This window comes from Gouania willdenowi, chromosome 3 (assembly GCF_900634775.1).
Source record: "Gouania willdenowi chromosome 3, fGouWil2.1, whole genome shotgun sequence".
Lineage (NCBI taxonomy): Eukaryota > Metazoa > Chordata > Actinopteri > Blenniiformes > Gobiesocidae > Gouania > Gouania willdenowi.
The window spans coordinates 35,054,293-35,078,215 of record NC_041046.1 but is presented as its reverse complement, the minus strand read 5'-3'; the positions used below and the strand labels follow the sequence as shown (position 1 = coordinate 35,078,215).

At 39.4% G+C, this 23,923-nt stretch overlaps 1 protein-coding gene across 20 annotated transcripts in view; it reads left to right on the top strand.

The window, feature by feature from the left end:
• The window catches only part of LOC114454333 (bromodomain adjacent to zinc finger domain protein 2B-like), a 109,151-nt gene that overhangs the window by 51,647 nt on the left and 33,581 nt on the right, over positions 1–23,923 (top strand). For 12 of the 20 annotated variants that reach the window (XM_028434745.1, XM_028434798.1, XM_028434771.1 and 9 more), the window contains 11 exons: positions 1,992–2,177; positions 11,325–11,516; positions 11,597–11,758; positions 12,144–12,331; positions 12,427–12,639; positions 13,700–14,326; positions 17,104–17,848; positions 20,609–20,878; positions 22,054–22,114; positions 22,210–22,318; positions 23,100–23,201. In XM_028434745.1, coding sequence (XP_028290546.1) covers positions 1,992–2,177; positions 11,325–11,516; positions 11,597–11,758; positions 12,144–12,331; positions 12,427–12,639; positions 13,700–14,326; positions 17,104–17,848; positions 20,609–20,878; positions 22,054–22,114; positions 22,210–22,318; positions 23,100–23,201 — 2,855 coding nt within the window. The remainder of the gene's footprint in view (positions 1–1,991; positions 2,178–11,324; positions 11,517–11,596; positions 11,759–12,143; positions 12,332–12,426; positions 12,640–13,699; positions 14,327–17,103; positions 17,849–20,608; positions 20,879–22,053; positions 22,115–22,209; positions 22,319–23,099; positions 23,202–23,923) is intronic. The other 8 variants (XM_028434831.1, XM_028434876.1, XM_028434861.1 and 5 more) reach the window with 2 other exon arrangements.

Here is a 23,923-nt window from a genome sequence, read left to right as displayed (position 1 = left end):
CGTTAGGACCGATAATTTGGCTCCTTTTTCCCCTCATCCTGTCATTCTGCATGAGAGGCCTTTTCGGAGGACCTTTGACCTTGCTCATAATTACACAACCTTCCGTCTTTACACTGCAGCAATCGTTGCAGTCATGGCTGCCCAAGTCCGATGGCACACCAGCCTCCTCCCCGCGGACTGCAGCAGGTTTTCTTGTCATCCGCGCCTCTCGCTCTCCCTCTCTCCCCCTCTCTTGTCAGTGTTGCTCCTGGCGAAAGGCTGATACTTGATATTCAGAGGATAGCAGCTTTTGTCTCAGAGATTTAATCAGTGGCTCTGCTCCCACTGCAGAGGAGAGAGGGAGGGAGGGTGGCAGGAGAGAGAAGGAAAGAGAGATGGAGGCAGAGACTGTTTATGTGTAATGACACAATAACAAAGCCTGCCTGTAAAACACAATCTGCAAACTGTGCTTTTGAAGGGGATTTTCAGTCCTGGATTAGTGTCAGGCAGAGGGATATGGAAAAGCAGAGGAGAGGAAGAAGTGTCAGGTCGAAGGGATAGACGGGAGGTGTGTGTGTGTGTTTGTCTCTGTGTGTATGTGTGTGTGTTTTGAAACACTTTTGTATTTATTGAGCACCACAAGTCAGTAGCTATTTAGGAATGACCACATTGTGTTCACGGTTGTAAGTGAAGCGGGATTTAAACTGAATAAGTAAATATTTGGCCAAATGTTTCTAATGCTGCTGTTCATGGTGACCTGGGCTGGGTTTGAAATGGCACACTAACATGCAATACACTACAAACTCAAGAATAAGTATATACTGTCTACTATATACTATTAAGAGGATTAGGATGATGACCATTCCCACTGAAGTATACTTCCAAGTTTCCCAAGATGTATTTTGATCCGAATCACACTGAGGCTAAATATCTCTGTTGATTCTCCACCTTTGAAAGTTCTGAAAACATTTTAAGTGAGAAAGTGACCAAGTAGAATATGAACATATGCTTATTTGATCCATAAAAGTCATGGAAACACATTTTATTTCAGGGATGTTTGGGAACCTTCCATTGTGCTACTGACTTCAAAACAAGAGTCATATTTACAAAAGGCTTAAAAAAGAAATGGAAGACAAGAAGAGATGCTTTTGTTTTGAAAAGGGGATGTTTGACTTTTAGCTTGAACCCGTTCCCAGGACAATTTTACGTTGCGATCGCCATGCATTATGGGGCGGTTGAGTATGACTGGCGTGCCCACCGTGCATACTTAAAATTGTCCGGATATAGCATACATCCAGGTATTTCTTGCATACTCAATCTTTCCATACTATCTAATGTGAACGCACTACATACTAACTTCGTACAAGTAGTACATCAGAATGCGATTTCGAACACAGAGTTCGTGTTGCATAAAAGTTAACCTCTTAGCTAATGCATAGCATCTAAAAGCTTGTCCATTAGTTCCAGTTGCATTGAATGGACCCAGGAAGCTTAGAGGACGCATTTATTCTTAGTGATGTGTAAATGGATCCCTGGTTTGAAACACAGATTTGTGAGACAACTCCTTTGCCCTTGTCTTCGTCTGAGACTGACAAATCTGCAATTTGCCTCTTACTTGTTGAATTTTTTGGGCCGAAACCCGTCACTCCAAACATCCCACATCATCCTCTGCAGAGTACGAGTGGCTGCGTGGCTCAGGCGTACATTTGGAGAGCTGCTATTTTTCTGCATGGAAATGTAAAAAACCTGCAATGAAGTCTATTTCCAGAGTCCTTAAACATGACATTCTCCCTCCATCCTCATTCTGAATCAATAGAGGCCTCGAAACCAGTGAGCGTGGCTCAATACAAATATCGTTCAGAGGAAGTGAGATGTGAAAGGAAAAGTGTCAGGATAGTGTGTGTGTGTGTGTGTAGGTGTGACAGGATGCACTTTTGTACACGTGTGTGTGTGTGTGTACGGCTGGGTGTGCTTTGCTATTGTAACCCTGCTGATTGGATTGTGTTTGACAGATATGGAGTCTGGAGAGCGGCTGGCCTCCCCTGCGCCCACCCTGTCTGCTGCTCGCACCTCCTCCCCCGCGGCCTCCTCCTCCTCTTCCTCCTCTTCCTCCTCCTCTTCGTCATCGCCCGCTCCCCACTCTAAAAGCAGCCTTGCCCCGAGCCCCTCGGCACTGGGATCCACCCTCAGCACCTCTGGTAAGAAACTCCTCCTCTGCTTCCTTCATGTGTGTGAGGTCATGTGCAGAGACTCACCACAGAAACCAAACTGGTTACATCCAACCACAGAAAGACACAAACCTGCTCACCTTCATGTCTACATATAGCATTCAGAACTTCTTTATCTTAAAGCAGGGGTTCTCAACCTTGGGGTCGTGAGACACTAAGAGGGGGTTGCCATATGCCTTCAACAAACTAAGAATGTTTTTTGTGCAATTTTAGTAAATTTTTGCTTATTTTTTGCTTTTTTCTTCAACTACACCAAACTTGCCATACTGTAACTTATTTTCTTTACTTTTTCTTGCCATATTTAATGCATTTTTGCTACATTACTCACATTTCTGCTACCTCTCCATCAAATTTCAATGCCTTTTCTGCACATTTTTTTCACTTATAAGACATTTTCGGCACTTATAAACCTTTCACACCACTTTTCCCACCTAATGTCACTTATGTTGACCCATTTTGGGGGTCGCGGGCAGAAAAGGTTGAGAACCACTGCTTTAATGAATGAGTTTCTTTCACTATTAAGAATACAGTTATTTTTGCAGCTGCTTTGAAAACACCTCACTCCCAGCTACTAGATTTTTTTTTTCTGACAGCTTGGGTTGCAATTGAAAAGCTGCCGCACTAATGAATCCCAAACAATTAGGGGGCTCTTTTGTGTGGGAAATACACACATGCTTCACCATGTCTCCTGACAACCTTCAGCTCTCTGGCTCCAGCTGCCTTAGAGTCAGGCTCAGCACGCCACTGTGCATGCAAGCGTGTGTGTGTCTTTACTGTGTGTGTGTGTGCATGTGTGCGTGTGTGTAAGTAAGTAAGAGAAAAAGAGAAAGACTCTGCCTGAATGATTTAACCTTTGTTAGCCACTCAGTGTCTAGTCAACCTTGTCCAGCATCTAGTTCTTTTTATTGTCTTGGCCAAAGCCATCAGCCCAAGAGCCGTGTGTGTACAGTATTTTGTGTATTTATAAAGTGTGTGTGTGTGTGCGTGTGTTTGTCTGTGTATGTATATATGTAGGCATGTGTGTGTGCACTTGCGTTTCAGATTATGTTGTTTGTGTGAGTGAGTGAATCATTTGCTCATACTTTCTGTCTCTTCATCTCTTAATGTCTTGCTGCTTTCTCACAAGCCTGCCAGGCACACACACACACACACACACACACACACACACACACACACACACACACACACACACACACACACACACACACACACACACACACACACACACACACACACACACACACACACACACACACACACACACACACACAGCAGAGAATAGGATATTCAGCTTTCTCCCTGATTGTTGTTTTTTTCCTCTCTCTCTTACGGGAAGAGGATGAAACACAGCTACTTGTTTTGTCCTCTATTATTTCTGTGTTGCCCTGAAGAGGAAACCATTTGGAGCATCTCTTTCTTATTTTTCTACTATGCCATTATGTGTGGTAAGATTTTCGAGCTAAGCGATTTTGGACTGAGCATCAAATGGAATGCTGGGAAGTAGTTGGCTTATAACTTTAGGTGCTTAGTAGGAATCCAGGAAGCCGTTGTTATGTTTGATACAATGTCTCCAAGCATGACCTGTAACTCAGGCCCTCATACATTCACCAAAGCCTTGTTTTTGGTTTCTGAACGGCAGGTACCGTCATCAAAAATACAGAAAAGGGAAGAAAAAAAATCCTTCAAACAACATGTCAAGTGCATTGTGTTAGCAGGTTCCATCCGTAATTATGCATTGCAGAGATATTGTGTCATCAAAAACTGCAGAACATTGATTCAAGGTCTTTTTGAAAATGTGCCAATAACGCTCAGGAAAAACACGATCTAAAGAAAACAAAAAAAGTGAGCACTACCTCAGCGATGTGTGCGTGTGTGTGTGGGTGTGGGTGTGTGTGTGTGTTTCCTGCGCACGTGCCATTGATGAGGATATCACTTGGAGAATAAAAGCTGATCGGTGCTTGTAGCACTCTCTCCTTCTGGGATCAACTCACGGATGCAATTAACTTAAATCTGTCTGTGGAAATTTGATTGACTGCAACAAACAACAAATTAATCCCCCTTCGGCAGCAGCCAAACATGAAAAAAGCAGGCGGTGCAGTTTGTCAGAGTGGAGGAAGGATTGAAACAGAATGAGAACGAGGGCGAAGGAGCGAGAAAGAGAGAGAGAGAGAGAACAAGACACAGAGTGAGTAGGTAATCCTAGGTATGCGTCTTTAGTGCCTCTTTCTCGCTTCAAATTTAGAGATTTAATTATTCGCCTTCTGGAAGCGGACATTAATATTGAAAAGGCATTTGCAGATGTCACTTTGTGTTGCCTTGGAAGACGAGGGAAGAGGGGGGGGTTTACAGAGAAGTTGTAAATGAAAGCTTTGGCTGGCCTTTCGGGGGGTTGTGTTGCCGTCATTTGTCTCCGTATCCACGAGCTGATGCTGGCAAGGCGAGCTCTACATATTCAGCATATTCTAATGATGCATTCTAAAGGCAGATTCTGTGCTTTTGTGTGAGAGACACCAACACAAAGGGCTGGATTCTCTCTTATGTGACATCGCCACTCTGCTGAGGAGGCAGAGAACGATTGGTCAATCGTTAGCCCTGGAAAATTACATAAAACACAAGATGACTTCATGTTAACTTTCACGTTGGCGCATTTTCGGACCAAAAACTCCCACATTTAGTTCAATATGGCACAGTTGAAAGCTTACAAAAGTACAACTGGATCTGTTTCTTTCTTTTTAGTTTTCATATTGTATGCATTTCTTCATTATAATTATTTTTTAACTTTTAAATACATCTTCATTACATTTTGTTTATCTTTGAGTTTCACGTCCCTATATTTATACTATGTTTTTTTATTACATTTTTGATATAATCAGTTTCCTCCTGCGTGCACAACTTGCCTTCAGTAAACTGTAGACTCTTTTATTTTAGTTGGATTTTTAAAACTGTAGTTAAATGGCCTAATTCGACAGAGTTTCTGTTAGGGGTGGGGGAAGAAATCGATTCACAAAAGAAAGTTCACATTCAGAAGATCCGCTTAGAGTCTTTACTCAGGAAACACTGTAAACTGAACATACAAATACATATTAGTGTTCTCATGAATAGAAAATACCACTTTACAAAAAGTCCGCGAGCTTCATGCTAACGTCTTTGGGAAAACCCATGTATATGCTCATGCTAACATTTACCGCGATCGGCGGTGATTTATACAACACACCGTTAATGCTTAACTTTCAGTCTTAGGAGTGTTATCAAGCAGTACATATAAACATACTTACAAGCATATGTAATAATACAAGGACTTAGTAGAGACTAGTAGGCTATGAGCATTCAAGATGGTGACTTCCGACTACTATGACAACAGTGTTAGCTTTCACATTGTTAAGTACAGTAAGTTAAGCTGGTTTGTTTGTATGTTTGTCTTTTGTGTGTTGGTCCCAAGATCAAAAGATGAACTGTTATCCGCTCACTGAGTGCATTAAACCTGGGAGTTATTTTGTTATCTTTTGCCTATTGCTCCCTACATATAAACGCTAAGATAAGTGACGGCTCCTCCTATGAAAAGGTTTCCAGGTCGTGGGAAAGTTGCTTCACAGATGTGAGATGTACAGTGTTGTGACCAAATCAACACTCCATTAAAGAAAATAACACTGTAGCACCTTGTTTGTGAATACTTGAGAGCAAGGTTACGCATTAACGTAGAAACTCGATATATAAGGAAATATCTAAGTTGAAACGTTACCTGCTGTGAGTGGGAGTAACACAACGACTTGTCAACAGACCTCGCTGTATGATAGCAGCATTTACAGTTTGAGGTCTTAACATCGAGCGTTCAAAATACAGTGTATTTAAATTAACAATAAACAATAGTATCCATGTGCTTGTCTGAGCAGGAAGAAGTAAACATGTCTTTAACCCTAACCCACTACAGCACTATATCAAGGCTTGGTAAAGGTATTGTGTTTAAAACACATTCAAGTACATTTGTTTTCATCTAATAAAATGTTATTAAATAGAAAGACTACATGGCAGTGTATTATGCTAATGTGATTGAACAAAAATAATAATTGAAAACAATATTTACGGATATCCGTCAAAAACATAAAACAATAACTTTTTCCCAATTCTTTCTTTCATTTTTTCTCTTTTTTCTACATGTTTTATTATTGAAATGAAATAAATACGTTTATTTTATTGCATAAATGTGGCTATTGCCAGCCCTCCCTGAGGAAGGGTAAGAAACACTTTATTAGCGGGAATTTAAGAATTAGATTTTGCTCAAGCTCTATATCAGGACTCATCCATATGTTTACTCCACAGATTGAAACCTACTCCAAATTGTTCAGTTTTTAAATAAGAAACTCTATCTTAAGTTATGAATCCCTTTTCTCATTCAGCGTTCAATACTAATTGGCGTTTTTTTTTACTTCTACCTGCAGCCATTCAGGGTGCATCCATATTTTCCGGTTTCTTTTCATCTAAAGTTATCATGAGCGCACACAAGTTGTCAGAATGTGGACTGTGTGTTCTTGTTAACTCCGTAGTTAGCCACTGCTCGATGTTTGGATGACGCACCCTATAATATGACGGTACCCGTGTTGCATAATCACGCACATCCAGCTCCTTCTCAGCAGACACTGACATAGCAAAAAAACAGAACCTGAATATATGATTTAGGACCTTAATAATGTGTTTATTTTCAAGGCGAAAGCATCTAAAGCATGAGGGACAGCGGCTCCTATTTGTCTGGCTTCAATAGCCAGTATGAAGTATATGTAGCAGGCCCTTCTATTAGATTCTGGACTGTACCAGCTGAGACTGCTTTGCTCTGCTGTCACTCTACTTTACATTTCTATAGTGTGTCTGCATGCATGTGTGTCACCGTTTTAACATTTTCCCTCTGTGCTTTGCGCGCAACACATCGTTTTCTTTCTCTTTTTTTTTTGCAAGTGTATTACCTGGTTCATGCAGAGGAATCAGGCGGGGCCCTTCTCTCTTTTCTGGAAAAGAAATTGAATTTGCATGAAATATGCTCACGCCAGATTGCATGTGAATCAGGGTGGAGGCAGTCCGTGGCAGTCACCTCTGCCAGAAGTGATTGTGCTCAGGAAAAACGCTAGATGATGATGATGATGATGATGATGATGAAGTATTCCTATGTGTTGAAATCAAAAGCCAAAAAGATGAATATGGCTTTGTCTTTTCTTTTTCCTCACGAGGAGCACGTAGCTTTGCAACATCACTTAGTTTGATCGTGTCACAATTCACTCCAGCTGAAATATGTATTATATTGTCGATGAATAAACAACAGAAAGGTGTGTTATTAAGTTTGTCTCGCATATTGACATTTGACTGCTCCACGTTTGGACTCAGTGAAACCGTTGAGAGGGTTGTTCTTCAGTTATTACTTTTGTGTCCTTCAAAAGAGAAAGCAACTTCTTTTAAGAATTTAAATCAAATGTTTGCGTGGACATGCAAATACCAACAAAACAAAGCCAACAGCTGAGCTATGAGTGGTGCAGAGTTGCGATAAAGTCCTGGCGCATCAACTGAACACCAAAGGTACTGAAGTTGGTAAAATTGCACAGATAGTGACATTAGATAAAAAGTGAGGATATTTAGTTGCTGTAGATCAAAGCTAAAAATCCCCCTTCTGTGTCGAAATAATTTTTTGATCCTGTGAAATGAGATGTGTTGTCAGTTTATTGGAGTTGAGCCGCAGCTTCACACAATGATTAAGTGCGTATTTCAAAGAGAATCTAACAACAAAAAGTCGTTTCTCGATGTTTAATTTACAGTCAAATGGATGTTTATCTTTTTAAAGCCCAAAGTACTTTTTCTAAATCCTTAAATTTGACAGAAATTAGATATGGATATAATTCTTGTTAGTTTTTGTTAATACTGTAAAAGCCTGACAAAGACAAATAAGACATTTTCCTAAGTTTTGGTACCAATGTTATTTGTATTGTCAAATCTAAATAAACAAACACAAAACATTGAAGTATAATTATTATAGTTAACTACATTTTAATTAATAAATACATTTTTGCTCAAGCTTTAGTAAAATTGACAGTGATGAGAAACATTTAAAGGTGCAGGCTGCAAAGTAGGAAAGTTATCATGATTTGAGCTAGCAAGACCTCCTCTAGGCTCTACCCCCCTCCTCCCACTCCAAGCCACGCCCCCACAAGCTTGAACTGTCCAATAGAAACACAGATGGATATAAATTCTGCATCACTTCTCAGGCCATTCAGATTCTCATTTATGATCAATATTTGTGGGAACAATGTCACAAGGGAGGGACAGAGGGGGGCGTGGGCAGGACGAAACATGAAGGCATCTGATTGGTTCTTCCGATTCAGACCGAATGACAGGGAGTTTTTACAGGATTGCAGGTGCTACAGAAGTCTGATTCTTTATGTTGCTTTTTCTGAATAAATAATGTATAAATCTGTGAATGGGTTTGGTCCAGAATACATCAATGACATGTTAGTCAGGAATGAACCCAGCAGGTCTCTCAGATCTATGGACACAGGTCAGATAGTGGAGCCCAGAGCTCACAGTAAACATGGTGAAGCTGTTTTTAGTTGTTATGCTGCAAAGAAGTGGAACAAACTGCCAGCAGAGCTGAAGTCAGCATTCAATGTGAACATTTTTAAAACCAAGGTATTCTTTTTCTCTACTGCGTATGACTATAAGGAAGATTTTTTAATGAAATTATTGTTGATTTAACATATTTACTGCTGATTTTAAACTGTTTTACTGCTGATTTTATTGTTCTTGTGAATTTTTAAACTGTTACATGTTTTCTCTTGCACTTTTGAATCATGTAAAGCACAGCAAATTGCTTTGTATATGAAATGTACTGTACAAATATACAGTATTTGCCTTGTCTTGAGATGACTGTGATAGAAAATAATGTAATAGAAATGATAACAGTGGAACTAATATCTACAACAGCCAAAAAATATATTGGTACGTTGTGTTTATAAAACAGAGTTGTTCATGGAAAGAATAATTGAAAGATTTGAGACTACGAAAAAACAAGAAGCATTTCATATTTTAACGTCAATTTAGAAAATTTGAATGAACAGAAAACAGCTGACTTCTAACAGCATGGGCCTTTTCCCTCTGATAACAAAACCAACCAGAATTACGTCCCAAAGTGCCACTGTAATAGGCAACATATTTACAAATATAAATGAAAATGAAGAAATGATCATGAGTGGGATTTTGATGACTGATATTAGTGATCATCTGCCTATTTTTTTTCAGTGCTTAAACACAATCATAAAATAACGCAACGCAGCACCACACAGGCCAGAAGAAACGGATCATTAAAAGCCCTGGAGGCACTAAATGAAGACCTTAAAAAATAAAGCTGGGATGCAGTTTATGTAAATGATGTAAACAGCATATAACTCCTTCATAGAAAAAGTAATAGAGTTGTATCATAAAAACTGTAAAATCATATATTACAACAAGAAAAGGAAGATAAACCATGGATCACAAAAAGGGATGAAAAAAAATGCTTGTAAAAAGAAGGACTATCTACCGCTGTTTTATAAAAACAAAAGAAGCAGAAAACCGGTATAAGAAGTATAAAAATAAATTGTTATGAAAAAAAAAAAAAAAAAGGAATATTAAATTGACAAACTAAATGAGAACAGAAACACCGCAAAGGCGACATGTGGAATAATCAACAGTATTATTAAAGAAAACAAAATCAAAAGCGCATACTCAAATTATTTTGTCAAGGATAATCTTGAAATATCCAAAAAGAAAAAGATTACAGATGAGTTCTGTCAATATTTTGCAAGTGTAGGATCTAAAATTTAAAAAAAATACCTAAAATAATACATAGAACACAAGAAGATATAATTATAGATAATGTAAACAGTACATTTCTTGATAATGTGGAAAAAGATGAAATTGTTGGAAAATTGTAAAAAACTGTGGAAACAAGAAATCAACTGACTGTGAAGGTTTAGACATGATGATCGTAAAAAACATAATTGAATTCATTATTGATCAATTTACTTACATTTGCAATCTGTCACTAACAGCAGAAACTTTTCCTGGGGAAATTAAATTAACAAAAATTACCTTTCCTAATTACAAAAATAGCGACAAACATGACGACGATTTTACGCTGAAACATTAAGAAGAAAAAGGGTTTCTGAACATGATTGCTACTTTTTAGCCTCGGCCGAAGGGTATTGTCATCAAGTTCTTCGTCTGTCCGTCTGTCTGTCTATGTGTAGAGTGGTGTAGGTCTTTTAATGCAATACCCACCAACCATTCTCACACCAAAACATTGGTAGTGAAAAAAAAACCTCCGGTCGTTGAATTTTTGGTTAAAAAAAAATGAATTTTTGAGGATTTTGAAAAAAAAAAACTGATTTTAAAGAAGGAAAGGAAGTGGACCATTGATACCTTGCTGTAAGGTGACATTCACTCAGGGCTTGAGATTAGCGCTAAAAATTGGAGCAAAAATGACATTTTATTTTTTTTTTTTAACGTTTCTATTTTTGGACTTTGATATTTTACGTAGATGTAAATCTGAATTCATAACCCAGAAACAATTTATGCATCAAAACATTGGTACTAATATGGGGATTCTTGGTAATGAACATTTTCGACTTTGTCATGGACTGACTTTAAAGAAGGAAAGGAGGTGGACAAGGTGACATTCACTCAGGGCTCTTGATTAGTGGCAACATTTTTTATCTTTGTGTTTGTCACAGAAACTACTACGTAATAAAATTCTATGCATAAACAGGTGAGTAATCAAATTTAATAATGTTTTATTCCCCTGCCGGTATTATAAATGTAATGGATGAACCATTACCAACTACAAATTCACTGAAGTGCTTCGCTTGGTCACAATAAATCAATGTAAATAATTTTTCGTGACAGTTAATATTTTCAGTCCGAGGGTTTTCAAGTGCAGGCACGTCATGTTTAGAAAGTAACGCACACAGGTTGGAGTGCTTGGTCACTTTGGTACCACCACTGACCCCGCATTGTAACAAGAGTTGCTTTCAAGTTTTTAAGTGTAAGATTAGTTTTTTTTTAATAACAAATAACAACTTTCCCCCATGTTTGGATCCTTCTCAGGACGTCTGTTTGGAGCGGCGGGAGAGCAGCCCTTCATTGGCTCCACATTGTCAAGTGCCTTCCCTCTGGTCAACCACCCAGCCTTTGGAGCGCTCTACACTGCTGGTGCAGGCAGGCCTGAGTTTGGAGGCCTTGGCTCTCTGGGAATGTCAGCTGCTTTGGCTGCCCACCCCCAGCTAGGAGCCCTCTCTGGTACGGAAGATGGCAATTACATTCTGAGAACTGGTCTGAATGGGAATGCGCTCCTAATCCAACCCTCTCCTCTCCGACAGAATGGTGGCGAGCCGCTGAAGCCCATGGACGGGGAGCTGCCGCCTTTCTCCCTTCTTTTATTGGCTTCCCTCCATTCTTCGCCCCTCACATACAGCCCAATCACAGTGCCAGCCCTGTTCAGATCAGACTGCCTGGTAAAAACAGCCACACCCCACAGAAAGGTACAAAACTCTCCTAAACATGCATTCACTTGCTTTTATCTCCTTAGTGTTTTTCCCACCATCGTTTAAGATTCTCTTTTTTCTTATAATGAAATTCTCAGAGTCGATCTTTGTAGCACTTACTTAGTGATTCTAGTAACTTCTCTCTGCCACCCTCCTCATATTCCCTTTCCCTAATTTTTCTTATCCACTCCTTTAATTTCCTCACATCTTTTAATTTATCTTTCATTATGCAAACCACTAACGTTGGGCTTCTTCTTCCCACTCGCAGTCAGTGTGAAGCGATACATATATAAATCTTTATTATTTTTTAAAGTTATTCACTCTCAGTTTTTTTCCGTCGTTCCTTTTCACAGAGCTGATTTGTTATTGTTGTATTTTTCAGGGGTGAATGGTGCAGTGAATGGCAGCGGGGCCTGTCCTCCAAGCACACAATCGGGGAGCTTCTCCACGAGTCCTGCTCCCGTACAGGCACCAAGTAAACCAACCAAAAACTCCAACAGCCACCGTAGCAGCCCGCAGAACAACACCACAGAGCCAAAAGAAAAAACCACTCAGAAGCCTAAAGAGAAGGTCAGTCGCCTGATCGTGATTTGATCTGTAAAGTGTGTAGAATCATACCACGGTGATTCATTTTCATGTTTTTTATTTTTATTTGAACAAATCAGAGGCCACGAAAGAAGCATACAGACGCTTCTCTGGCGAGCAACAGTGAATCAGGCACATCCTCGGACAGCTCGAGCGACGGGTCCCTCAGCAGTGATATAGAGGACCTAGCCGAGGACGATGAAGATGATGACGACGATGAGGAGGATGAAGAAGAGGAGGACAAACAAAGTGTATTATTGGAGCATGAGAAGCGGACGAAGAAGAAAACAAAGGTCAGTGGAAAACAGAACAAAATATATTGTCACTTAAAGAACTTTATCATTGCAGTTCTAAAATATGTTGTTGCACATTGAAGATTTTTATTAATTAAGCTTTTTATTATATTTTCCACTTATATACATGAACAATAAACAACAAGCATGGCAACAGGTCATAGTGTACACGGGTTTACAGTTATCAGTTTACATTTGTTTTATTATACAACAAAAAAGGGTGATATTATCCTGGTGGAGGTGGTAGAGGGTCGTCTTCTGATCGAGAGGTTGGGGGTTCGATCCCAGTACCTGACTATGTGACAAAGTGTCCTTGGGCAAGACACTGAACCCTAAGTTGCTCCCAGTGCATGGCAGTCCTGTCCCACTGGTGTGTGAATGTGAGAGTGATTGGGTGAATGAGCTGATATGTAAAGCGCTTTGAGACTGCTTCAGTGTGGTTATAAAGCGCTATATAAATCAAGTCCATTTACCATTTAAATGCTGGTGTCTTTGTAAATCTAATCCATTTGTTCTATTTTCTATCAAAATCCACCTTGTTTACTCTTAAACAGTAACTCATTTTTTCTAAGACACATATTTCCGATATATATCTCACCATTGTTTATGTCTCAGAGGGTCAGATGTTATCTTCCTTCTGCACAACTCCCCCAATATTTCCCACGTACAAGATGTATTTCTGAGTTTTGAAGAAGAACAGTCACAATTTTTTCAAGGTTTCATATTTTACCCATTTAGTTAAAATTTTGTTGCGACGGGGGGTACAGAAAATGTTTAATTCTTCAAAGTTTGAAAACCACAGTGTTAGGAGGAAGGGGACATTAAGGACTGAAAAAAAACCAATGAATATTCACATATAAAGTTAAAGTCCAAAGCAGGAAGTTTGTGGCCCTTGGCGATAAAATGTTCATGGAATGGAGGCACCATACAGCGTGGTGCTTCCATTCTACTGAAAAAAAAAGAAAAGAAAAATCCTCAAAATGAGGAATAAATTAGATTAAACTATTTTTCCCCGGGGCTTTCCTTTGTTCTAACAGGATTTTATTCATTTCTTCTCCAGGTTTTGATACCCAGCACTGGAACCACAAAGACTGACAGACCTCCCTCTGGGAAGTCCCAGGACAAGAGAGATACCCTGAGGGTCTCCCCCCACCCCCCTACCCTTGTGCCCTTATCCTGCTCTGCGTCCCCACCCGCCTTGTCCCAGACCTTGCCGCTGGCCCTGCACAGCTCCAGGTCCCGGACGGAGGGGCCACAGCAACATTTTAGCGTGATCCAGTCCACTGGCCTGGCTGCCAACTCAAAACCCCTGCCGCTCCTCACACAAACCCGCAGGGAGGTGTCCCCCTCCTCCTCCCCCATCGCTCTCACCACCTCACCCAAGGCAGTGCCGTCAAACACCGCCTCTCCCAAACCTCCCAAACTTCTGCCTTCCTCCTCCCCGCAGCACCTGACTCTGTCCCTCTGCTCCTCCCCTAAGCCCCTCTCCGTCCCCTCTCCTCCTCGCTCAACACATCCGCTGTCTACTTCCCCAAAAAGTTTTGGTTTGTCCTCACCTGTAACAAGCTCCTCCTGGAAGTGCTCGCAGAAGCCACCAAAGCTCGCAGTTGCTGGCACGGCCAAATCCAGCAAGAGGAAAATTCTGGAAGCTTCGCTCGCACAGATCAATGAGTTCAGGCTCAAACAGGTAAGCCAATCAGAAAACACCACATAAATAATGCTACTCCATCTGCAACCACTGCATCACACGTCAAGCTGTAAATTGAGATTTAGCAAACAAACTGGAAGAAAACATGTTTCTCACCCTTAGATGTGCAGATATATTGATTATTGTGTCTCTTGTCATATTTATCATGGACAATGAGTACATTTTATCTCCCACGATTACATAGAAAATGCGAAATTTCACCTTTTTTCCCATTATTACATGGAAAACTCAATATTGTCAATGTAAAAGTTATTCTGTTGTAAATATCAAACTAAGCTGTGCATTGATGTCGAGACTTCAGCTTTTTTGTTCCCACATTGGTCAATTTCAGCATCTTTCTTCTGTTATCTTTACTGCACCCTGACCCAATGCACACATGTAGATAAATTAGAAATGATAATTAATGTGAGCTGGGATTTACCCAGCATGCAGTTTTTTTTTTTTTTTTTTTTTTTTAATACTTTTTGTGAAAACCTTATAGCACAGTCAAATTTTTGCATCTATTTTTATACAATGTTTACTATCCCTGGTCATCTAATACACCCAAGGTTTCCCACTTCATCTTTTTTAGATTACATTTTCTAGGGAATTTCCACAATTTTTGTGAGCAATTATACTTTCCTTTCAATTTGGTGCAGGGCCCTTTATAGTGAATTCCCGGTACCAATGCAGTGTAACCTTGTGCACATTTATAGTATCCAAACAGCTATAAATAGTTATCAAATCAAATTGAATCAATCTTTATTCATAAAAAGCACATTTCATACAAAGAATGCAGCTCAAAGTGCTTTTACCAAGTTAAAAAAAAACACCCACTACTTACAAACCTCAAATAAGGACAATAGCATATGGCACATGGCTGAGTACATCCTCACGGTTATATTTCTATGAGTGATTTAGTGCAAACTATTCTCTATGTGGGATTTTTAGCTTCTAAAAAAGAGTGCAAATGTTTAAACTGATGTGACTACTTTCAACATCTGAGTAAACTTCCTCAGCCCTTGTTACTAATATTATATTTCCCATGAAATAGTCAGCACTGTGTTCTTGTAAATGGATGTTTACCAGAATGATCTGTTGAGCTCTTGGTTGGCTGCAGGGCGGTTACTCATTTAGCTGCTGATTCCACTGAAATATGAGAACGTTGTTCTTGAAGGGTAAAATGAGGCTTTTAAATGGCATGGTTAAAGGTGACTCAACACACTTTTGGTAAATATATAGTGTCTGTGGATGTCTGTTGATAATAGTTTGAATTTCTCAAGCGATTAGATACAATCAGAGTGCCGGTTTAACCACTTCTCTGTGTTCCTGCTGTAGTAATGCAAAGCAATAATGCTCTAATAATGACAAATACCCTTATTAAGGTAGAACTACTGTAACGTATGTTTTACTCTTGCTTATTATTTAATAAGGTGATGGTGTTTAGACCTTTTTCAAAAACAGCAATGTTGTCATTTGATTCCATAGACTACACATTTTGTAAAAAAGAAAAAGCTAATAAAAAATGCAGCACAGGGTTTAAAAGGAATAGATAAATAACATGTAGATATGTAAATAGCTAATAACAACCTCGATTGATTTGCCGTTTAGTGACAATTCTGAGCCTGGAGAGGAAACAGGCTGAGTATAAGTTAATGTTTTGTCGCTTTGTGCGGTAGTTAATGAGTACATTTGTACAAATTGCTAATTACTAAGTTGTAATGATCATTAGGAATGCTTAAAACATGCACTATGGGACCATTCAACGCTGATAACCCTGCAGTAAAGACTTGTAGTGAATTGCACAAATTCATAGTTTAATTCACTACATTCAACATTGCAGAATATGCTTCAGCGCTTTATCATAAGTGCTTACAGCTCTTTAATCCGTTTGTATCATCCATTTATAAACATGCTTTTTATACGTGTTTTTTAATCATTTACTTTGGTTACGTTTGCTCCACTGCTGCTGAAAGTAGTTTTTCTACGAGCTGGTCAATGCCTTTACTCACTTTACTACTAAGAAGCCAACGTTGGCTGCACACAAATTGTACTCTATTATTTATGTAACCTAAATCCAAATGAAACACTGTAAAATTGGCATTTTTATTTGTTTTTGACGGCACAAATCACATTTATCCAGATGAAATATGAATGATCAATAAGCTAAACCAATTGAGAGTCGCTTTTTCTTTGAAAATCATTTCCCGTTTTTGTTTCAGCCGTACAGAGAAGTTTACAACTGCCCTGATTCCCCCTGTGGTTTCAGCACTGTTACTGTATTTCATGGTCTGTGAAATTGATTTGTTTCACTTCGTATCACATTCAGTTGAAAGTGCAATATTAAAAGTTAAACGTACCTTTTGCTTAAACACAGACAGAGACAAAAGTGTCATGAGTGTGAAAAAAAAAAGAAAGACAAACATGCCCAGCCACACAATGATAATGATGGAGCTTTGCAAATGTGCAGACAAGTAATTATAATTTTCGAGAGATATGCAGTGTGTATTTTTGTGAACTCAGCCCGGAACAATGCCTTTGGTTATTGCATTTATGTGCTTTTTTGTTTCCCCAAGAGAAGCCTCGGCACAGTTAACTGTACCAGTGTTCAGCATTGTAGTTTTGTCACCTGCTCAAACAATCAACATTGATGTGAACTGACAGCTAGAGCAACTCCACTTTGTCCTTTTTCTTTTACAATTTTATCCCCCCTAACCTTTCTTTGTTCTTCTTTTTCTTCTTCTTCGCCTTGTTCTTCTTCCCTACTGTATTCCCAGAATCTCATGTCCCAAGGGCAGACGTTCCCACCGGAGCTAAAGAAGCAGCAGCAGGGGCCAAACAAAACTTCCAAGAGGATATGTGTTTCCTCATCACCGTTGCCACCCGTTCCGCCTCCTCCACCTTACAACAATCACTCCAACCTCTTCCTCTCCAGTGCCCTGCTGGGCCTCCCAGAACCCCACCACCCCAACGGAGTCATCCAAAGCACCACTCAGGACGCACCTTTGGCCCTCATCACCAAACCTCGCAAAGAATCTGCCTCTCAAAGCAAGTCTCCTCTACGCGACCTGGACTCTGGGTCGATGCCTGTCAATCTGAGCACAGGGGCGAGCAGGACCCAAGCAGCCGGTCAGACCGGGCCCTCGACACAGCCCTCCACTACCTCACCACATGCCGCAGGTCACGGATCCAGAAAGAACAGGACCCAGAAGGCCAAGGGGCAGACTTCTGGGTTGGGACATGGACAAGCGGACCCTTTAGCTGCCTGGAAGGGATTCTCCCAGAACCATCTGGTGCAGTCCCTTGTAGACTTGTTTCGGGGAGGAGATTCCGGGATTGGAATTCCCGGAGTCAGTATACCTGGAGTGGGAATTCCAGGAGTAGGAATCCCGGGGACGTGTAACCCCACAGCAGGTCTACCTGCTAACAAGGAATCAGACGATTCAGGAGACGACGATGACGATGAGGATGACGACCTTGAGGAGGAAGAAGATGAGGAGGATTCTGATGAGAGTCTGTCAGGTTAGTGCTTTACAGGGTTGGAGTCATTATCTATCTATAAAGCAAGAAAGGTCTGCGTGTGTGTGTGTGTGTGTGTGTGTTTGTGGAGCAAATGTCAACGGCTTCCAAATACCACAAGTGTGTGCATTCATTATTTTGAAGTAATTTGGTGTTGCAAAACGTTAACGTTAATTTTAATTTCAAGATTACGGTGCCCTCTCGGTATTGAGCGTGGTATTGAGCGCTCTACTTCCGGTTCTGGGTCACCGGTTCACGACGTCACTGTGTCGCAGTTTGTTTGGGTTTAAAAAAGGTCAATAGTAAAAATGTTTTTGTACTGCCAAAAGTTATTTAAGTTAATATTTCATGGTTGTTTAAAATTATTCCCATGATCCCAAACTTCCTTTAAATCGTGGGTCACAGAGTCCACTTCCTCCTTTGTCTCCATTACTGTGCCCAGCGGCACCATATCACAAACTATCTGGTTCTTCAGACAGAGGAAAGTAACTTTTTTGTGAGCGGATGGGTCCATACTATGGCTCCACGATGATTATTGTTTGTTCTGCGCAAGGGTGAGTGTCTCTTCTTATATTATTCTGTGTTAAGATGCGAACAGTGATAATGTAAACACGCAAACACACGGCTGATGCGTATGTGTGTGTGTGAGAGTGCCAGGATGTACATGCTGAACGCACACAGAGCCGTTGCGACTTATTTGGTGTTGCAAAACGTTTATTTTTCATGCTGCTTCCTGGTCCGTTTTTTTTTCTCTCAACAACCTGTGATGGATTATGTATATGCACGCGGCTGATGCGTGCGCGTGTGTGTGTGAGAGAGAACCCACGGTTGGGAGAGTCCCATACGGCAACCAGGAGTGTCACACACACACACACACACACACCTCAAAACATGCCCTCACCACACATAAGGTATTTATAATAAAAATATACTAAATGAGTAAAATAAAGCAAAAAACAATATCATATACAGGAAGTACACATAACGACAACAGAAATGCACCAAAATATACAAAAAAGCTCCAAAAACACACAAAATTACTTGATAAAACATACAAAAAATACACCAAACAACAACAAAAATATGAAAATGACTCAAAATACACAAAACTAAATATTTATACAAAAAATACACAAAATGACAACAGAAATGCACAAAACTACACCAAAAAATATACAAAAATACACAAAATGACTCCAGAATCACACTACAATGGCAACAAAAAATAATTATACAAAAAATGCACAAAAAGGCAAATGATAGATACAAAAGTACACATAATGAATCCAAAAACATACATTACAGAAAAATACACCAAACAAGAAAAATATAAAAATGTCAAAAACATTTATCATGTGCATGTCCCATAGAATTAAACCAGGAAATTCGCACATACCTTTTTACTTTACACCCACAAATAAACCCCTTTATAACACTACAGAGTACAGAGTATGTACTGTACACCTCTTTGTACATCCAACCTTCAAACACATACTCAGTTGGCCATAATTGACAACTCTCTTAAAGCTCCCACTTAATGAATACATACTCCTGACGGGTATTGTTCTAGTGTATCAAAAATGGGAAATAATCGCTGGGGACGAAAGACAATAACTTGATAATTCAGAGGCTTGTGAGACACTCAAAAACCTAAAAGTGATTCCTTTCAATCCAGCAGGTATGGGCACTGCTTGACAAATATTATAACAAGAATCAATAGAAGAAAGTTCATCTCTCGCTCTCTCTCTCTCTCTCTCTCTCTCTCTCTCTCTCTCTCTCTCTCTCTCTCTCAGCAAGCTGCAGATGTATGCCAGCCTATATTACAGTGCTAAATATATACATACTTCCTACGGGCACTGCACTAGTAATTGTAATTTTTATTGAAAAATTATGTTGCAGTTGTAATCATAATTACATTGTAATTGAGTTCAGATAATGGACTTTGTAATTGTAATTGGCATGGAAATTTGATAAAAACTGTCAATTACAATTTAAAAATATTAGTTACAGTTCTATGGCTTACACATACGTAATTATTAAAATACATTTCATATCAACTTTTCCCACTACCTATCAGTTCTCTTCAAAATCATTTTACCATAAAAAAAAAATAAGGAAATCAAGGGGTACACTGAGAGAAAAAAGGCTCAGACACCCACACCAAAAATATTAATACCAATATTTTCATTGATTATGAAGCCTAAAGGGGGTAACCAAGAGGTGAGAAACAAATTGGTTGATAGATAATATTTTTAATGTATTTTACAGCTTAAGAGATGTTAACAGAAAGATAACACAAGAGGTCGGTAATTGTGATTAATTGAATTTGAACTTTAGTAATTGAGAACGTAATTGGAATTGACTTTCAGGGGAAAATTAATAATTTCAACTTTAATTTGTAAATGGAAAATATGCCAGTTACCCTAATTATAATTGAGTTGTAATTGGTCATGGATAATTGAATATGTAATTGACCCCAATCCTGGTGCTTTCTGTGTGAAAATGTTATGCACATTTTGCTTTGTAAAACCACACAGATAATGAAATATAACATAAAGACTGTAACCAACAATCACATTCATTGGATTAATTGTTTTTCTTTGTCTGATAAAATCAAATTGAATGTAGTGCAGCATAATCTGAACACGTGGACATTATTTCCTCTATTCAGAGCTGAAAAAGTTTTTCAAACATTTTTCAATAAGAGTCAAGTAGAATTCCAAACGATGGTCGCTTCTGACCTCCCTTGTTGTGACATTTCAGAGTCTGACAGCAACTCAGACAGTGACATCTCTGGGAAAAAAATGAAGGAGTCAAAGCTGCTGCCGTCCGGATCGTCTAAGAAGGCGATGACTCCTCGCAGGCTAACCAAAGGCCAAGAACTACTGAACACCTCAACCAATCACATCGCCACCAGCTGCTCCCCCCTAAACCTACAGGTCGTCAAGACCCCCACCATCGCCACCAGCTCCAGTGCCTTGGCCTATCACAGCTCTCCTGGTTCTTCTTCCTACAGCCTCGACTCTCCATTAGGTAACATCTTCTATACATAGACTATTGATATGTGCTTCTGATCAAACAATTATTTAGTTTTTTTTGTTTTCTTGTTATAATAATTGTGTATGAACTCCATAAAAAAGGCTGTTTGCATAATAAAATCTCAAGCTCTAGCTTACCTGTCTCCATTAGTTATGTGTAACAAAGTCACTGTATGGAAAGCCATCAGTCAGCCTTGAAGTAAATTGAACTTAAAAGCAAATTGACTTTCCAGCAGCTCAGCTAACAAACAAATTGATTAGAGAACAATTCCAGCCACAAACAGCTTCTGGAATCGTTGCATTTCTCACAAACAAGACTATTTTTGTCCTGCAGAACTACAGGGGTACAGTGTCAATTTAACCGAAAACCTTATTTTATTTATTTTGCTATGCATGTAATCATACAACACCAATAGAACAAAATATTGATCATAATTATAATCATAAAATTATTACCTGTATGATAATAATCATTATAATTATAAGAGCACTCAGATAGTGCAAACCTACCCCAAGCAGTTATCTAGATCAGTGATCCTGATGATGGTACTATGATCATTCACACTTTATAGACTTAGATAGAATACATTTATATCTCCATCAATAACGATACAGTTGTATGGACACCCTCATTTTTTTAGGCAAACTCGCAATTAAATGCATAGTGTGGATCTAATCCAGATTAACTCTGTGAGGTAGTTTAGGAACCAACCCAACATAACGTAGTCAAATTTCCTAAAAATCGGTCATTTACGATCTAAGATTTCATTTTAAAAATGTCTCCAATGATTAGAGAGAAAGATTTTTTGTTTTCTGAAAACTGATTCAGGATTAGTATATTAATTTGGACCCCCTCCACAATGTAATGGCCTCTTCAATTACAGTTATTGTATTTATTCATTTATTTGTTTATTTGAGTGGGACAGTGTGTAATAATGTACAGCCGAAGTTGTAAATAAACCATCCGTAGTCCCATGGTGCATTGGGTAGAAGCAGGAGTCTATCCTGCTAACAAACAAACAAATAAATGCTGGTGATAATATTGCTTCTTTGCTGGAGGAAATAATAAGAAACGAGATAATTAAACATGGTAAAAACTTACCCAAGTTAATTAGAGTTTCATTGTGTTGCTGCTGTTTGTAAGTAGTTTGTAATAATCTGACTTCACAGGCTCAGCAAAGAGGAAGAGGCCAGTGAATGAGGAAGAGTTGATGACACCTCTGGAGTTGGGGTATGTACTGGCGACAAAACATGTGGTTCCACATAACATCAAGTTAATACACCTAATATTGTGTGGATTGTGTTTTTTCTTGGTTAAAATCCAAGGTGGCGGAGAGAAACCAGAATTAAATCCGTGGCTGGACGGCCTCAGGGGGAGGTGGCCTACTACGCTCCCTGTGGCAAGAAGCTGAGACAGTATCCAGATGTGATGAAGGTAGTCGACCTCACTTAGCGACAACTTAATCCACCATAATGATACAAAAAACAACATTTTTGGGCAATTATATGAGTAGTGGATATTCTATTGGAGGTTAGAGTCAGAGTCATGGAGGAGAGAGTAGTTTATGGCCTCTTTAAAAATGGGATGTTTGTCTTTTTCCTGTTTTGAAAACTGCTCATTTATATTGCTCAAAGATGCTTGTGTACCAGGATTTGTCTTGCATTTCTGCTTCACTGCTCCCTCTCCCACTCCTACATCACCCTTTTCCTGCTTTCCCTGACCCCATTAGTGAGCGATGATTTTCCTAGATTTACTCGGCTTTTCACGCCTTTCCTCCTCTTGGAGAAAACGATGAAAAACAAGTGTTGGGATGCACAACTCTGACCTCATTTGGACTTTATTTACTGTATTGTTATTTGTCTTACATCGATTGGTGAAAATTGCCTTTGAGTGTAGTAGTGCAAACAAATGACAATGCAGTACCAGTCACTTACTGCGAGTCAGTACGCAATAAAAGCCCAGCAATGCTACAGATAAATAAAGAAAGGGCCTGAATTGTGCACCCCAAGGTCAGAGTTGTTTTTTCTCCTAAGAGCTTTTTGCTCTCTTTTTTTGTGCCTTGGCTTTTATACTGATTAGTAGTAGCTCTGCACAGACTCACTGTAACCATAGACTACCTTTATTTAGTGCCTCCCAGCTGCTTTTTCAATGTGCGCTCATTTCGCAATTTTTTTCCCTGCCTAAACCAACGCCATTATTATTTTCTCTTCTGTAGTATCTATCCAGAAATGGAATAAGTGGCATCACGCGTGATAATTTTAGCTTCAGTGCAAAGATAAGGGTTGGTGACTTCTATGAAGCCAGAGAAGAACCCCAGGTGACTGCCTTTCCTCTCTCTTTTTCTCACCCTGATCCCTGTTCATCCTTCTCATCCAGCATCAGGCACAGCTTCACACAGCAGTCACTGTCAGGCCATGGATAGCAATCAGCTGCAACCCCTCAGTAGTCCTAGTTCTTAGGCCTCTCACTCTGCATGGAGAAAACGTGATAATAAGTCGACATTACTTCCACAGGTGACCAGTGAATCCTGGTAGAAAGTGAGGCATTAGGAAAGACGTGTGTAAGGTTGGATAAGAGAATTTGAAAATTGATGAGAATGATGCTGAGGAGGAAGACAATGGCTGTGTTCGAAATGGCAGACATCGTACTATACGCTACAAACTCAATGAGTACATACTGTCTATTATATACTATTAGTAGGATTAGGATGATGACCGTTCCCATTGAAGTATACTTCCAAGTTTCCCAAGATGCATTTCTAACCTACAACAACAAAAACCTGAAGCACACTGAGGCTAAATATCACAGTTGATTCTCCACCTTTGAAAGTTCTGAAAGCATTTTAATCGATAAAGTGACAAAGTAGAATATCAACATGTGGTCATTTGATCCATAAAACTTGTGGAAAACACATTTCATGCCGACATTTCAGAGATTTTTGGAGACCCACCATTGAATTACTGACAAAATTTATGGTTAACTTCAAAGCAAGAGCCCTATTTACAAAAGTGTTAAAAAACTAATGGAAGAAAGAAGAGA